The sequence below is a fragment of the Astatotilapia calliptera genome, chromosome 6 (genome assembly GCF_900246225.1).
Source record: "Astatotilapia calliptera chromosome 6, fAstCal1.2, whole genome shotgun sequence".
In the NCBI taxonomy this organism is placed as follows: Eukaryota; Metazoa; Chordata; class Actinopteri; order Cichliformes; family Cichlidae; genus Astatotilapia; species Astatotilapia calliptera.
Genome location: NC_039307.1, coordinates 30,423,516 through 30,439,020, shown reverse-complemented (window position 1 = coordinate 30,439,020; position 15,505 = coordinate 30,423,516). Strand labels below are relative to the sequence as shown.

Genomic DNA, 15,505 nt, shown 5'->3' with positions numbered 1-15,505 from the left:
ATGGACTTGTATCTGTAAATGATACAATGCCAGGCAGGAAGACTGAATTACAAGCTGACAGAGTGCTAGCAGGCAGCCTGGCAGACAAAGCAGACGGACAAACCGAGAAAAAAAGAAAAAAGAAGAGAGAGGCAACAAATACATCTGGCACTCAGACTCAGACATTATGCCAACCTCTTGTGTGCATGCACATGCCTGTGTGTGTGTGTGTTGGGAGGGTGATTGGGTTAAGGTGCGTGGCAGATGGAGGGTTTACGTAAGCCTCAGAATACGTGTGAAAAGGAGCCACACCAGTAGAGGCATGCCCTCCTCTCCCCTACCATCTATTATTTCTCCTATTTTCCCCTCTCATCTCCCTACTTCCAATATGTTGCACATTTCTCCGCCGACCCCCCCTTCCCTCCAACCCGCCCAATCCGCCCAGCCTCGTCTTTTATATCACATCTTTCTTGGCTTAGTGTCCTCCCAGAGCTCTGCAGCTATTGTGTGCACATCACGCAAAAGAATCTGAATGTCTGTGAGTGCATATGTTACGCATTTTTACTTAAACCTCAACTCTGAGCATATTCCAGTTGTCTCTTACATGGAGTGTTTGGTTGTTTTTTTTTTTGCACAACAGCAGAGTAGGTCACTATCAACACGTGTGTATTCATTGTTGCAGTCTGGTATAACTTTTTTGTGCACAGAGCCTCTGCAACAAACAAGAGAGAGTTTAACGATGACGGGGGGATGTGCTCTCTCCATCTCGATCGGGTTGCTTATATGTTGTGCCAACATCACCCCACAAACTTTAGAGGAGACAGACATAACAATTGCTGTTATGTGACACACATAACAGCAATTGAACACATTGAACACAAGGTTTTCAGTTTGATTTTCAATTAACTGCTGAGGAACTTCTTTGTTTTTAATTGGTTGGTTACTGTCTGTCTGCTCAGTGGGGTTAATGAGAGAAGGAACACCAATGATGAGCATGTATTGCATGAGCATGGCAGCAACTGCAGTCTTAGAAAATGAAAGAGGGAGTTGCTATGCATACATTTTCCCGTTTTCCCACATGACTTTTGACCGTGTCAAACGTCTGCCACTCGACGCTGGCAGCAGAGCACACTGCTGTGCATGCCGGTGTGCGATTATGGTAAAAAGCATGCATCATAAGAGTGTCACTTTTGAGTCTGAAAGAGCTGTAATTTAGATGCTGGCTAGGCTGACTTGACAAATACTTGAAAATTCAGGCCATAATCAAACCCACTCAGCGCTCTTGTCTTTTGGCAGTCGCTCCTGTCGATGTCCTGAAGGTCCTGGAGGTATCGGAGGACATGGAGGGCGTGTCGTTAGAGGCAGGGCTGTGCATCAGCAGAGAGGGGAGAGAGGAGCCAGACCTCTCCTTTAAAATCAATAAGAAGATTCAGCTGAGTGCTCCCACCATGCAATTTTTCCCTGGTGAGTTTTGGTACGAGTCTGTAGACTTGCTTGGCAGAAGAAATGAAAATGAATCTGGTTTTTTTTTATATATATATATTTTCTTTTTCGTGCTTTCTTCCCAGATTCTCCATTCCCTGTGAATTTCTCAGTGGTGACAACAGTTAGAGCTCTGAAAAGCTCACAGGTCTTTCTCCTTTCCCTGTATGACTCACAGGTATGCATCACACATGCACCACTGAACCTCATCTGTCTGCATTTTTGACTGTGTCCACGATACATTTTATAATGAAGTTATGTCACCATACTAATATATGAAACACTGGATCTGCACTGGCACTGCAACCTGCACCTGAAACACAGCTTGTCATCAGAATGGGAGTTTGGTCATCTCTGATAAAGATCATTTTTGTCAAAATTATAATTTTGGACTAATCTAATTTAAGTGAGTTTATGCTAGCTGGAAGAATGTGAGCACATTAGCTCTCTCCAGCAGATTTTTATGCTGCAGTTACAAAAATAAAAAGGCCCCAAACCTAAAACCTGCTTTTTTCTGGTTGGTTGCATCCTATGATGGCTGCAGGAAACAAATCCATGCATTCCTGTGTGCATATCAAATATAAGGAAATCTTGGAGGTCTTTCTTTCTTATGATCATTTCATGAACATGACATGTTTTCCTTCTGGTCTCTGTGTCTGCATCTGTCAGGGCACACAGCAGCTGGGCATAGAGATCGGCCGTTCTCCTGTATTCCTGTATGAGGACCATGAGGGCCAACCCCCTCCAGACCTTTACCCCACTTTTAGGAAGGTCAACCTGGCTGATGGCAAGTGGGTAACTACACACATACACAGCCACCCATGATGACGATTCTGTGTTCTTATTTCTTTCTTTATTCATTTGTTTAATGCAGATAACGTGTGGTAATACATGCATGTGCATGTGCTTTTCGTCTTTAGTCCCAGGAGAGAAGAACCTAACAATGAACAGAGGAGTAGAATTTTTAAGAAGCATTTAGTAGTATTAATATGAGGGGGAAAAAGAGACTATTAATGTTAGTAAAAACATCATATGTGAATCTGTTACTGTTTAGGCTTCATTCTTCCTTCTCTCACCCAAACTGGTCACAGCAGATGCCGCCCCTCCCTGAGCCTGGTTCTGCTCGAAGTTTCTTCCTGTTAAAAGGGAGTTTTTCCTTCCCACTGTCGCCAAAGTGCTTGCTCATAGGGGGTCGTATGATTGTTGGGTTTTTTGTCTGTATTGCAGGGTCTACCTTACTATATAAAGCGCCTTGAGGTGACTGTTGTTGTGATTTTGTGCTATATAAATAAAATTGAATTGAATTGAATTGAAAATATGCTCAGATCTTTCTCTGTGCTTACAGGCACACCTTCTCAACCAGCAGGAGCTTTGAATAGAGTAACTTTCTTCTCTCTTTGTTACTAGTTGGCACAGAATAGCCTACAGTGTGGATGGGCAGTCAGTGACTCTCTACCTGGACTGTGAGAAGCTGAACACCCTTGACCTGCTCAGAGGTCACGACCCCCACGTCAGCACTGAGGGTGTTACCGTGTTTGGAACACGGCTGCTGGATGAAGATGTGTTTGAGGTAGATTGGTGACACGGAGGGGGTTACAAGTGACATGTCAAGTGAGCCGTGGCGAAGGTCATTGCTAATTGTGATGTACGGTGGCCCATAGAGGCCAAACTCACCGCAACTTAAAAACCCCCACCAACAAATAGGAAAATGCTGCAAAAGCACAAGAAACAGTGGAGGTTGAATCAATTCCTTACTCAGTTGCGTTTAGTGAGATTTCCTACTTCCATTATGTTTTATTCATCTTCAGATATGTTTTGCGTGCTTTTGCAGCATTTTTCTTTTCTCAAGTTGCAGTGCATTTGAGCTCTCAGGGTCACCATGGAAATGTCTTTTTGGGTTTTTTTCCAGTGTATTTAGTAAAGCCAGAAGCTCATTTGTCTTTGATAAAAACTATAAAAACATGCAAAAAAAACCAAACAAACGATTAGGACCCACAATAAGGTCTTTGTGTGCGGTGAGGAGGTGTCTCTGCTTGTTGCCGCTTGTTTGATTTGTCAGTCAAATAGTGAGAAATGAATCGAGCCTTTTCCCAGTTGCATCGCCCTCCAGTGGTTGTGTGGGTGGATGCAGTGCAGTTTAAGTTCTTGAACAGCGTATTTTCTTAATATTATTTACTGGTGTATTTATTAATATTTGTGGATATTGCAAAAGACGAATAAGCCATTAAAATAAACAAATCTGTGCACACTTTAAAAGCATCTGCGGTCGTTTTGACATAGATGCATAATGTGCAAACTGTAACCTTTGCTTTGTCAGGTGGTCCAGCTGCTTAAGTGAACAACTCCCAGGCGTGTTTGGCTTGGACTCGCCATCCGTTAATGTGTGTGTACATGTGTAAAACAGAGAGAAGAAGAAAGAGCTTGTGTCTGTCTTAACTGGCTCCATTTGAGACTGAAGCTCTGGAGACGATTACGTGCGGAGCGGCGATAAAAACAGCCCGTTAAGTCACTTTGATCCGTCTAAATGAACACAGAAGATAGAGATGTTACAGACACGTGGATGGGCCACTGATATTTTTCAGTGATTACAAGTAATGGCATCCTTAACGTGCATTCCTGACAGCTAAAGTGGAGTCACAGACTTTTCCGAGTTCAGCTTGGTGTGTGTTTCTGGGACACAGGGAGACATCCAGCAGCTACTGATCATCGACGACCCCAGAGCAGCGGAGACGTACTGTCAGGACTACATCCCAGACTGTGACAAACCTTTACCCTACAACAGCATATTAACAAAGGCCGAAGAGGTAAGTCCTCCTTAACGGTGAGTCAGAGAGAAGGAAGGGAAATGAGCGGCGAGTTTCACAGGCACACACAACCGTGAGGCATCTCAGGTGTTGAATGCTGTAAATCTGCTCTGTCATTTTAAAATTAAAGGTGTCCCCCCAAGGTTACAAGCGGCAGGGAAACTTTTACCAGTATTTATGGGCATTTTAGACGAAAAAGACGAATGGTTTAATTACACTATGCTGGTCATATTTCTCTTCTCTGAAATCCTCTAGGTGTCATAAATTAAAAGCTATGAAAATATGTTCACTGTGTGGAGGGAAAGATCATTAGCTCACACTGTTTTAGTTGCCAGTCTGTAATAAATTTTTTTCTCCCACACACGCACTCATGCCTCTTATTGTAGCTGCATTTTGAGAAGCACCACAGGGCTGTTTATTTCCCTTGTATCTTAAAATAAAGTCATAAATGCTACCAGTTCTCCCACTCTTACATTTTATCTCCTTCTCTGTTTCTTCCTGTGCTTGTAGTGAAGCACATTACATGGCTCTTGTGGTTCAGAGTAGCTCGCCAGGGTCCGTCTGCCAACGGACCACACTTCTGGGAAAGGCTTCAAATCCTCTTCCTCTTCCCATTGGCTTCAAGTTCAAAACACACGGAAAGAATCCTGTTTTACTGGGTTCAGTTTGTTTTTAATGTAGCACCACTAGAAATGCAACCAGGAAGCCAATAGAACACATGGAATTAGGGCACCACTAAAAAACTGGAGTACGCTGCACCTTTTTTAGAGTTGTCGTGACAGGCTGGGAGAGGAAGTTTAAACATCCGTTATGTCCTAAAAGGCCTCAAATGTTTTATCTATTTTGATTCTATTGTACGCTTTAGGTGGAGAGACCGCCAAAGAAACACGTGGTCGAAGAGTACGAAGAGTTTGACTTCAGCGACCTCTATGATGACTCCTATGTTTCCACGGTGACTGCCAGTCCAAACGTCACAGAGTACGAGGTGAGATTGTGCAGCATGAACAGCATCACAAGCTCAGACCTGCTGTGTCTCTTTGTGCTCCATCTGCTTTTTTCTGTCCTTCACCGTTTGTATCTGCGCGTGTCTGTCGGATAGATCATAGAGTACGAAGACTACGACAACACGACAAACTACCACCACGTGAACGAGTATGAGTATGAGGAAGAATATGATGACCGCTATGGACCTGCGGAGAGAGAGCGGGAATTCTCCATTAACGGACAGGTACCATCAACACATTTATCCAATTTTACATGGAAACATACAGAAAACTTGCCTTGCAGTCATCTGCAATAATCATGCTCACTCTTCTTGTCAGGATATACCAGAGAAAGGACAGAAAGGAGAGCCAGGGTATTTGGGAGCGGTAAGATAAGAGATGATACTTCATCAGTTTACACATTCTGAACACTTTTTAATGACCATTAAAACACTGTGACTTTTACTTTCCACAATAACGAGTTAACAACATAAAACACACCTCTCAGTTTTTCATGTATTTCATATACTTTTAAACAGTTTTTTGTTGTAAATGCAAATGCACCTGTCTCTAAAGCACTTGATAATTTCTGGTGATTAACGGCCCTGTTAATCACCTTGTTTTGTTCACTACTGAATTCTTTGCCTTAAAGATATTATCTCCCCTTGCTGGTACTGCAACTTCTGCATTCGTGTCCATTTCACAGTTTGCCTCTCCACAACGTAAAACCGACTCAGTGGACTGGCGTGTCTATTACATGTTTTAGACCTGGCTAGGAGATGAGAGGCCAGCTGCTGTGATAAGGTTTCAGAAGCTCTGCTATATAAGCAGCGACCTGTCCATGTAGAGCTTTATATGAAACGGCAGAATTTTAAAGTCGATTCTGAATTTCGCTAAAAGTCATTGAAGGGATGCAAGAATAGGTGAGATAAATGACCGGTGGCAAGTTAAAAAATGCTGGAAGGATTAACAGATGGTCAGACAAAGACTGACTGTAGACGACTGGACACAGGAGGGCAACAAGGCACAGGTACAAATAGTCACAGAGGACAATACGCGGGGGAAAGCAAAATTAGACATCAGACACCAGAGACAAATAACTACCAAGATAAAACAGGATGTGAGACTAGAAAGTAAACAGCAAATACGATACAATACCCAGGGAAAGCTGGGGGAAACTGACACAAGAGAATGAGACAGAAAACTCTTTAAACTAAACAATAAAATCTTAAAATCTATTCTAAAACTAACTGGGAGCAAATGCAAGAAAGTCAGTGGGTGATATGTGGTCTCATGTGTGCCTTTTAACAGCTGAGCTGTAGAGTTTTGGATCAGATGCAGGTGTGTGAGCAGTGACAGACTGGCATCTGAATAAAGTCCGTAGTCGAGTCCTGCACACCTATAGGAGCCGCTTGGCCATATATATATATGTATATATACATATATATATATTAGGGGTGCAACAATACTCGTATTGGTATTGAACCGTTTGGTACAGTGCCTTCGGTTCGGTATGCATATGTATCGAATGATACAAAATTTTTAATTTATTTTTATCAATTTTTCTTCTGACATGCTGTCTGTGTTGAGAGCTCAGTGGATCTGCGTTCGACTACTCCGCCTAGGCTGCACTGTCGAGTGCAGATCCAGTGAGCGCAGCGCAAGCTAGCAAGACAGAAGCTAAGCTCGTTGCAAGATTTATAATTACCACGGGGACCACCGATACCTTCACCCTCCACATCCTCATGAGCTCTTCTCTGAGCCCTTGGTTTTTCGTCTCTTGCCCACCGATGCCTTCTTGTTCCAGTAGCCCACTTTTCGTCAGGGTACCCTGGTTCCTCAGCACCTGACGCGGACCTTGTTGATATATATATATATATATATATATATATATATATATATATATATATATATATATATATATGTGTTGATGGCCCGAACAAGATCCGGGCCATCAACACGTACGCCCTGCCCGTGATCAGGTACCCTGCTGGGGTAATAGGCTGGCCAAAGGAGGAGATAGAAGCCACTGACATAAAGACAAGAAAGCTCCTTACCATGCATGGAGGGTTTCACCCCAAGTCCAGCACCCTGAGGCTGTACGCTAAGCGGAAGGAAGGGGGCCGGGGACTGGTGAGTGTCAGCACCACAGTCCAGGATGAGACAAGGAACATCCAAGAATACATTGGGAAGATGGCCCCAACTGACCGAGTGCTCAGTGAATACCTCAGGCAGCAGAAACCCAAGAAAGAGGAGGGAGACGAGGAACCATCATGGAAGGACAGGCCCCTGCACGGTATGTACCACCGGCAGATAGAGGAGGTGGCTGATATCCAGAAATCCTACCAGTGGCTGGACAAAGCTGGACTGAAAGACAGCACAGAGGCACTAATCATGGCAGCACAAGAACAAGCTCTGAGCACAAGATCCATAGAGGCTGGGGTCTATCACACCAGGCAAGACCCCAGGTGCAGGCTGTGTAAAGATGCCCCAGAGACAATCCAGCACATAACAGCAGGGTGCAAGATGCTAGCAGGCAAGGCATACATGGAACGCCATAACCAAGTGGCCGGCATAGTGTACAGGAACATCTGTGCCGAGTATAACCTGGAAGTCCCGAGGTCAAAATGGGAGATGCCCCCAAGGGTGGTGGAGAATGACCGAGCTAAGATCCTGTGGGACTTCCAGATACAGACGGACAAAATGGTGGTGGCTAACCAACCGGACATAGTGGTGGTAGACAAACAGAAGAAGACGGCCGTAGTGATCGATGTAGCGGTTCCGAATGACAGCAATATCAGGAAGAAGGAACACGAGAAGCTGGAGAAATACCAAGGGCTCAGAGAAGAGCTCGAGAGGATGTGGAGGGTGAAGGTAACGGTGGTCCCCGTGGTAATCGGAGCACTAGGTGCGGTGACTCCCAAGCTAGGCGAGTGGCTCCAGCAGATCCCGGGAACAACATCGGAGATCTCTGTCCAGAAGAGCGCAGTCCTGGGAACAGCTAAGATACTGCGCAGGACCCTCAAGCTCCCAGGCCTCTGGTAGAGGACCCGAGCTTGAAGGATAAACCGCCCGCAGGGGCGTGCTGGGTGTTTTTATATATATATGTATATATATATATATATATATATATATATATATATATATATACAGTATATAAACCACCGGTTCTGTGGTTTCTGCACATATTTGCTGTTGTTAACTAATATCTGCTCAGGTATCAGGTATAGCGTGCATACAAATCCTGTTTTAACTGGTTTGAGTGGTTGTATTTTACCAAAATAACCTGAATGTAAAAACTTTTTTTCATGTGAAATTTTAGGGAACACAAATCACAGGACCCTATGGACCTCCAGGGCCCGAGGTTAGCAATGCTCACTGCATGAGATATAACATGAAACACAATTTCATTCACTATTTAAGAAAAAGAACAAAAGTTTTAATTATTTGAATTAAATAGATTCAGTCATAGTGACTTGCTGACTGCTTATCTGTGTGTTTGCAGGGAGAGCCGGGGCCACCTGGAGTCACGGGACCGGTGGGACCTCGAGGAGACGCTGGAGAGCCGGTGAGGACTGCCCTCTGTATGCTGAGTGAATGGCTGAGTGCTCCACACATCGACAAGTCTCCATAAACGTTCTCATATCTCTCCTGTCAGGGTCCTCGGGGGCGGCCAGGCCTTAATGGTGTTGATGGGATACCAGGTCCCCCAGGAAACATCATGCTTATACCGGTAAGACAAAGATAGCACAGCGTTGCCCGAGGCTAACAAGCTGCATTAATGTTGCTGCAGCAGTTATTTGGTCCTGTTAACCTTCAACAAAGCCTTAGGGCAAATGGGAATGTTTGAATGCCAGTAATGCCAGAGGAATGGGTTGTTTGGAGGTAGTTACAGAAATGATCGATCTGTTTGCCTCTGAAAGCTTTATAGTGCATGTTTTTGTTTACAGCAAAATATATTTGGTGCAGTTTCTGTGTCAAATCAGGTGATTGAGGGTGATCATTTATTTTACTGATCTCTTTAAAAATTAATCACTTGCGCTGAGATCTGGTGGCTGCGAGGTGCACAGCATAGCATTCATGTTGCTGTCAGAATCATAAAACAATGAAACGTTTTACAGCTTATTTATTCTGGCTTCAAAATGCCTTCCATCTGCACCTTCTTATGCAAGACCAGAGCAGCAGTGCAATGCAGTGGCCACTGGGAGGAGTATTTAGTTTAACTTGTGAGTATCATGTCCGCTCAACTGTGTGTGTGTCTTTGCCTCTGTGTGCAGTTCCACTCAGGTGGCGATCCAAAGACAGGTTCTGTGGTTTCTGCACAAGAAGCACAAGCTCAGGCCATCCTTCAGCAGACCAAGGTATACAACCGGTTGCATGCTGCACATACAGCTTACTCAGAAGTGTAGCTTATATATAGCTCTGAAGATTATTAAAACCAGACTATCTCTTCTATACTGGTTCTTCTTTGTCTCCTAGCTGGCTATGAAGGGACCTCCAGGGCCACTCGGCCTCAGGGGAAGACCTGGGCCACTGGTGAGTGCATCCCTCATTATTTATGTAAACTCTGGCAGCCCAGAGGATTTTAAAAGTTATTTCTCACACAGTACTTGGCAGATGAAGCATTTGCAGGACATAGGGAGTAATTTACGAAAGTTTGCAGACTTGTGATTGACAAGTCGTTGGGCAGTGAGCATATCCTGGATAATCTAAAGATGACCTTAATTCACAAAATCTACTCCATGTTGTCTTCCCTATGACCAAAATCATGAAACTGAGCTCATAAACTAAGCAAGAAAAACATTTACTGAAGTCACCTAGAGCAGAATCAGGGGCCGTTTTTTCCATAGATGTCTATACAACTGGAAGTCTTTACAACCAGTTGAGTCGCCCTCTGCTGGACATCAAAAAGAATGCAGGTTTAGGCCCTTAGGGCTAGAATCTGAGTGCATCTCTTATATTTAACCATTAATGACCTATGCAGTGACGATTGTGTGACCTTGTAATATGTATTAAATATATTTATGTGAATATCTGCAGCATACGATAGCACCTATCGTTCACATTTTTCGCCTGTAACCTGGTATACGAGAGTGCATAAACATAGATTTGATTCATGTAGTATGTGCATATGTGCATTTAAAAGGTTGAGTGGTTGCTTATGTAACTGAAACATTCATTTGTCTGTGTGTATTCTTCCTAAAAAAACACTTCCAATTTCCATTTTTTTTGTTTTTTTAAATATATATTTGCAATTTGCAATTTTTAAAAAAATTCTTACTATTAAATAAATACGTCAATAATATCAATATGTTCTTTTCTCAGGGTGTACCAGGCCCCTCTGGGCTGAAGGGAGCCACTGGTGAGATGGGACCACCAGTAAGTTAGTTTAAACACACTGGAGCACCAGTTAAACTGTGTTTGTTAACACAATTCACCACTGGCAACATATCACCTGGATCTCGTTCCTTTGATGATTTTATTTTTCCTGTAGGGCCCTCCAGGACAGCCAGGTATCTCCGGTCAGAATGGGCGACTTGGGAAACGGGTGTGAATACTTACTACAGTTTTTATTGTTGAAACTGTTATAAGCATGGATTTAAAGTAGTTATTTCTGTGACTAAACTATTACCATGTCTGGGTCTGTGTGTGTTTTTTAGGGTCGAGCAGGTGCAGACGGGGGTCGTGGTGAAATAGGGGAGACTGGAGCAAAGGTGAGCTAAAGTCCCAGTCACACCTCACTTTTGCGTCTCCTTAAACTGAGACATTAACTTTCTCCTTTTCATCTTTCTTTAAGGGAGACAGGGGATTTGATGGCTTGCCTGGTCTCCCTGGAGACAAAGGGCATAACGTAAGTTATGTGGCTGAAAAAGTTCCTGTTAAGTAGATAACTCTGAATAGCACTTGTCAGCTCCCATGTGTGTAATTTCTCAGGGCGACAGAGGGAAGCCAGGCCCTGTAGGTCCTCCTGGAGAGCTGGGAGAAAAGGTGAGAGGTCGTGGCAGTTGTAGGTGTATTTTATGTGTGCAGGTGCTTCTATTTATGGTTATTCATGTTTGCTTTTTTTTTAAAAACAGGGTTCTCAGGGGCCACTTGGGCCGAGAGGACAACCAGGTGATGCTGTGAGTGTTTACAAAAACACACCTTAGTGCCATTCAGCATATTCAGTTAGACCATTTGCCAGTTTTGGAGTCAGTGAGTGATGTATTACACATTTTTTTAAACTTTTCTTAAATGTAATAAAGTATGCTACTTAATTACTCACTGGAGAAAGTAGATTACTTTCTCGGTAACATGACCTGGAACACACCGTCACATAATTATCAACACCGACACAAATCGCCGTCCTAATGAAGACACACGTGATCTTTCTGTTAGTGTTCACGTACAAACACAAAGCTGAAAACTGAAAACAAAGATGAAAACTAGCCCAAAGTCACTTTAAAGCGATCTCCACAGTGATTCATGAACAGGTAGAAACCCAGGCTACAGGCCTGACTGCTCATCACTGCCTTTGTTACTTGTTGAACTTTAGGCTGGACTGAAATGAACACACACTCAGCTTCACTTTGGGTTCTGGGATAGCTTTGTGTTAACATGCTGTTTGTGCAGATACTTGCAAAGAACTGACATAGTGTTAGTAGTATGATGCAATTGTTTATGTCCGGGAGGCAGTTTGCTCTTTACCATTGCAGCTCTTGTCGATTTGTGTGATTAAAATAAAATTAACCTTAGGTTGTGAGTGTGTATTAACATTAGATTAAAAAAAAAGGGCTCGTACGAATGACGTAAGCACTTTGAGTGCTATGTAAGAACCAGTCAGTTTGAGACTTAAGTTTGCAACAGAAAGCGGTGCTAAAATGTGGCTGCAGGATGGTGCACAATCTCTACTGCATGCTACATTATCTTATTTATATTAACTGATCTGTGTTTCAGGGACCCAGAGGTATGACTGGCCCCAGAGGTCGGCCCGGTCCCCCAGGCATGCAAGTGAGTGTGAACCTTATCCTTTTTAATGCACCACCTTTTCACACATTAAGATCTACAGCTAACAACAACAGACAATGTAAGATAAGAGTGATTACAGCTCTGTGCCAACTCTGTGTTTAGCCATGAAAAAAACCCTCTTTTACATCAGCTGCATGAATCCAGCTGTGGTGTAACTATCAGATAATTGCAGGAGATAATACCTAATCACAAAGTTGCACCCCTTCTCCATTTGTTAACATTGTGTTATGTAATTCTTATCTGAGAAAGAGACTGTTTGCTGGCCTGAAGCCGTTTCATTTTGTGTAACGTCTGTTTGCACTTGTAGCAACACACGTTCACGCTTGTCGGCATCCGACAATGCTCTTTGCTTTGTTTAAATATATTCATTGATGTTGGTTCATTACGCTTTAAAAGCCTCAAGCAGGAAAGGTGGTATACCTAAACCAGTGGTGCAGTTGATCATTTTTAAATTGTTTCCAGTCCCAGGGGTTTTATGTAACAAGCTTTAGAAAAACAAATGTAGGGGAAATACACCCTCCTCCTTACAGCTGAAGGACACTTAAAAATTCTAATAATGACCTGAAATATCATTAGATTATAACGCCATCGAATATTACATATCAGTGAAAGGGACACTTCTACTATTACGAGTACACTGGAAGTTGAAATTAGATTCACATGGGATGACAACCAGGTGTGAGCAGGAGGACTCCAGACAGAAAGGTGTTGATGCTGATCAAGCTGGAATTGGTTATAGAACCATCTCTAAAGAACAGACTGTATACAGATGGACAAAATTTAAGAACAGCTATCGACAGAGTTCAGTGCAAGAGCAAAAGTGTTAGAAATGCTGTCGACAGACCTGACGTGCACAGTTTATGTGAGTAAATCCAGTCTGAAGCTGTTTTGTACAAAGAAAAGGACAAAAATGCCTCTAAAACAATGTGCAGGACTGATCAAAAGTTACCTGAAGTGTTTAATTGTAGCTTATTGCTTCACAAGCAATAGTTTTACCTCTGCACACCACCACAGTGGATGTTAAAAACAATCGAGATCTGATTGAAGTGCAGCCTTTTGTCTTTAATTCAGGGGTTACAACTGTTTATGAATAACAGCTATTTTTATACACAGTCCACCATTTTCACATGCTCAAAAGTTACTGGACAGTTGAGTGACAAGCAGCCTTATGGCCGTGAGTCCTGTTCCCTCAGTTAGCCATGACAAGTTAAGCTCATGACAGGAGTGGGTTCCCAGCGTTGTTCATCTTTTCTTGGTAGTCGTTCACTGGAATTCTCGATATAAGGCCCAAAGAAATGTTGATGCAAGTCAAGAAGGATGAAAAATCAAAATAAGCCTATCAGAGATAACCAAACCAACAATCTGGTAGATTCTTAAAATGTAGGAATGCACTGACCACCTCATCGACATCAAAAGACTTGAAACCTGAGACCATGGAAGACAACTGAAGTGGATTGCTAAATTCTTTCCTTGGTAAAGAAAGCCAACTAGGAACATTATCAAGGATGTAAATGAATCATTGTCAAGGCCTACAGTCCAGAGACACCTTTACAAGGTGAAAACCAGGGGTTATACTCAAGAAGAGGAAAGCCAGGTAAGAGACATACAACATCTAAAAGAGTCTGCACAGCTCTGAGGGCATCTCAAGGGAGGAAACACAAAATTTTGCTGAAATAGCCTCTGAAAATGGGATTTTATGAAAAAGAAAAAGCCTTATTCCTGAACAGTTAATGCTATACTTTAAAGCTTAAAGCTAAAAGTCCGACCTTCAATCCCATCTCGATTTTTTGATTTTTTTAAGCGATTGTTCGAATACTTATGGACTGTATTGTATGTTTTCCTCACACAAACATGTGATTTTTGCTCATTTTCCTCAACAAATGAATTAGAAAAAAAGAATAGAAACAAATCAGCAAATATTTATCAAAATATTTAAATATGTAAAATGTTTGTTTCATTTTTTCAGTTCTCTTTTTCACTTAGGACTTAATCTGATAATGTTTCAGCTTATAGTTCCAGAGAAATCTAAACAATGGCAGCTGCATGGCTTCTTTGTTTACTCAGACATTATTTTTTTTGTAGGAGTAAAGAGTTCATACGACAGAGAAAGTTGGTGGCAGAAAGTACACCTCATGCAAAGGAATTATCTTACACAGGAAGTAGCAGCTCACAGTCGGCCCACAAAACAATGCACGTCTTTAACCAGAGTCCTATTATTCTGAACAAAAACCTCATGTGCTTTAAATATTTTGGTTAGAGGCCACATAAGTAGATTTGAGGATATAAAAAAAATGTAGTCTCCTTCTTTAACCGCCATCCTTTTTCTTCTCACAGGGCATTCGAGGAATTGATGGGGCTCAGGGTTCAAAGGGAAATATAGTAAGTAATATAAACGCTGAAGACCCCAGATCTATGTTGATCTGTTCTGATGACATCATGTCTCCTCTGTGACAGGGACCGCCAGGAGAAGTAGGAGCACCCGGACAGCAGGGCAACCCTGGAATCATTGTAAAAGCAGTGAACATACACTCACAAATGTAACTCAGCTGCATACATGTATCTAAGGAAATACTAATCCTCTGTCTCTGCTCCAGGGTTTTCCTGGTCCTCAGGGGTTAGTAGGGCTGCCAGGAGAAAAAGTGAGAGTCTTTTACTTGGATTCTTTCCTCAGAGCAAAGAGAATCTCAGTTGACTGACTCATCTTTGTCTCACAGGGTCCTCAAGGGAAGAAGGGGATGAGAGGCTTGCCAGGAAATGACGGGCCCCCAGTCAGTAAATGCACACTTGTATTTCTTTACTTTTGTGATCGCTTGTGACATGATGCACTCCCTCAACTTCACACATCGTCTTGTCTACAGGGTCACCCTGGACGAGAAGGTACCCCGGGGGAAAAAGGACTGCCAGTAAGTTTGTTGTCTCTGAGGATTTATGTTGTTTTCATGGTATTACAACTGACTATAATATGTGAATATGCTCATTTCTAGGGTCCTCCAGGTGTCCAAGGGCCTGTTGGATACCCTGGGCAACGAGGAGTTAAGGTAGAAAATGCAACCTGGTTTGGAGATATATGGATATATGAATCCATTAATTTCTGGATATGTTAAAAGGCAGAGTGAGGTTTCCAGTTAGTAGGGTTAATCTTATGTGTATGTAACCACATGATACCAGTATCAACTGACACTACAGCAGCACTGACAGAGGAAACTTCTCTGTGAAGATATATGAAGTTCTAAAAAGAAAACATTTTTA

At 42.6% G+C, this 15,505-nt stretch overlaps 1 protein-coding gene across 2 annotated transcripts in view; it reads left to right on the top strand.

Annotated features, from left to right (window-relative positions):
* The window catches only part of LOC113024491 (collagen alpha-1(XI) chain-like), a 47,351-nt gene that overhangs the window by 11,202 nt on the left and 20,644 nt on the right, over positions 1–15,505 (top strand). For both annotated transcript variants that reach the window (XM_026171628.1, XM_026171629.1), the window contains exons 2-27: positions 1,276–1,443; positions 1,548–1,639; positions 2,131–2,252; positions 2,869–3,031; positions 4,143–4,265; positions 5,131–5,250; positions 5,365–5,493; positions 5,588–5,635; positions 8,571–8,612; positions 8,754–8,816; positions 8,907–8,981; positions 9,526–9,609; positions 9,728–9,784; positions 10,574–10,627; positions 10,743–10,796; positions 10,909–10,962; positions 11,046–11,099; positions 11,183–11,236; positions 11,326–11,370; positions 12,185–12,238; positions 14,591–14,635; positions 14,711–14,764; positions 14,851–14,895; positions 14,971–15,024; positions 15,115–15,159; positions 15,241–15,294. In XM_026171628.1, coding sequence (XP_026027413.1) covers positions 1,276–1,443; positions 1,548–1,639; positions 2,131–2,252; positions 2,869–3,031; positions 4,143–4,265; positions 5,131–5,250; positions 5,365–5,493; positions 5,588–5,635; positions 8,571–8,612; positions 8,754–8,816; positions 8,907–8,981; positions 9,526–9,609; positions 9,728–9,784; positions 10,574–10,627; positions 10,743–10,796; positions 10,909–10,962; positions 11,046–11,099; positions 11,183–11,236; positions 11,326–11,370; positions 12,185–12,238; positions 14,591–14,635; positions 14,711–14,764; positions 14,851–14,895; positions 14,971–15,024; positions 15,115–15,159; positions 15,241–15,294 — 1,952 coding nt within the window. The remainder of the gene's footprint in view (positions 1–1,275; positions 1,444–1,547; positions 1,640–2,130; positions 2,253–2,868; positions 3,032–4,142; positions 4,266–5,130; positions 5,251–5,364; positions 5,494–5,587; positions 5,636–8,570; positions 8,613–8,753; positions 8,817–8,906; positions 8,982–9,525; positions 9,610–9,727; positions 9,785–10,573; positions 10,628–10,742; positions 10,797–10,908; positions 10,963–11,045; positions 11,100–11,182; positions 11,237–11,325; positions 11,371–12,184; positions 12,239–14,590; positions 14,636–14,710; positions 14,765–14,850; positions 14,896–14,970; positions 15,025–15,114; positions 15,160–15,240; positions 15,295–15,505) is intronic.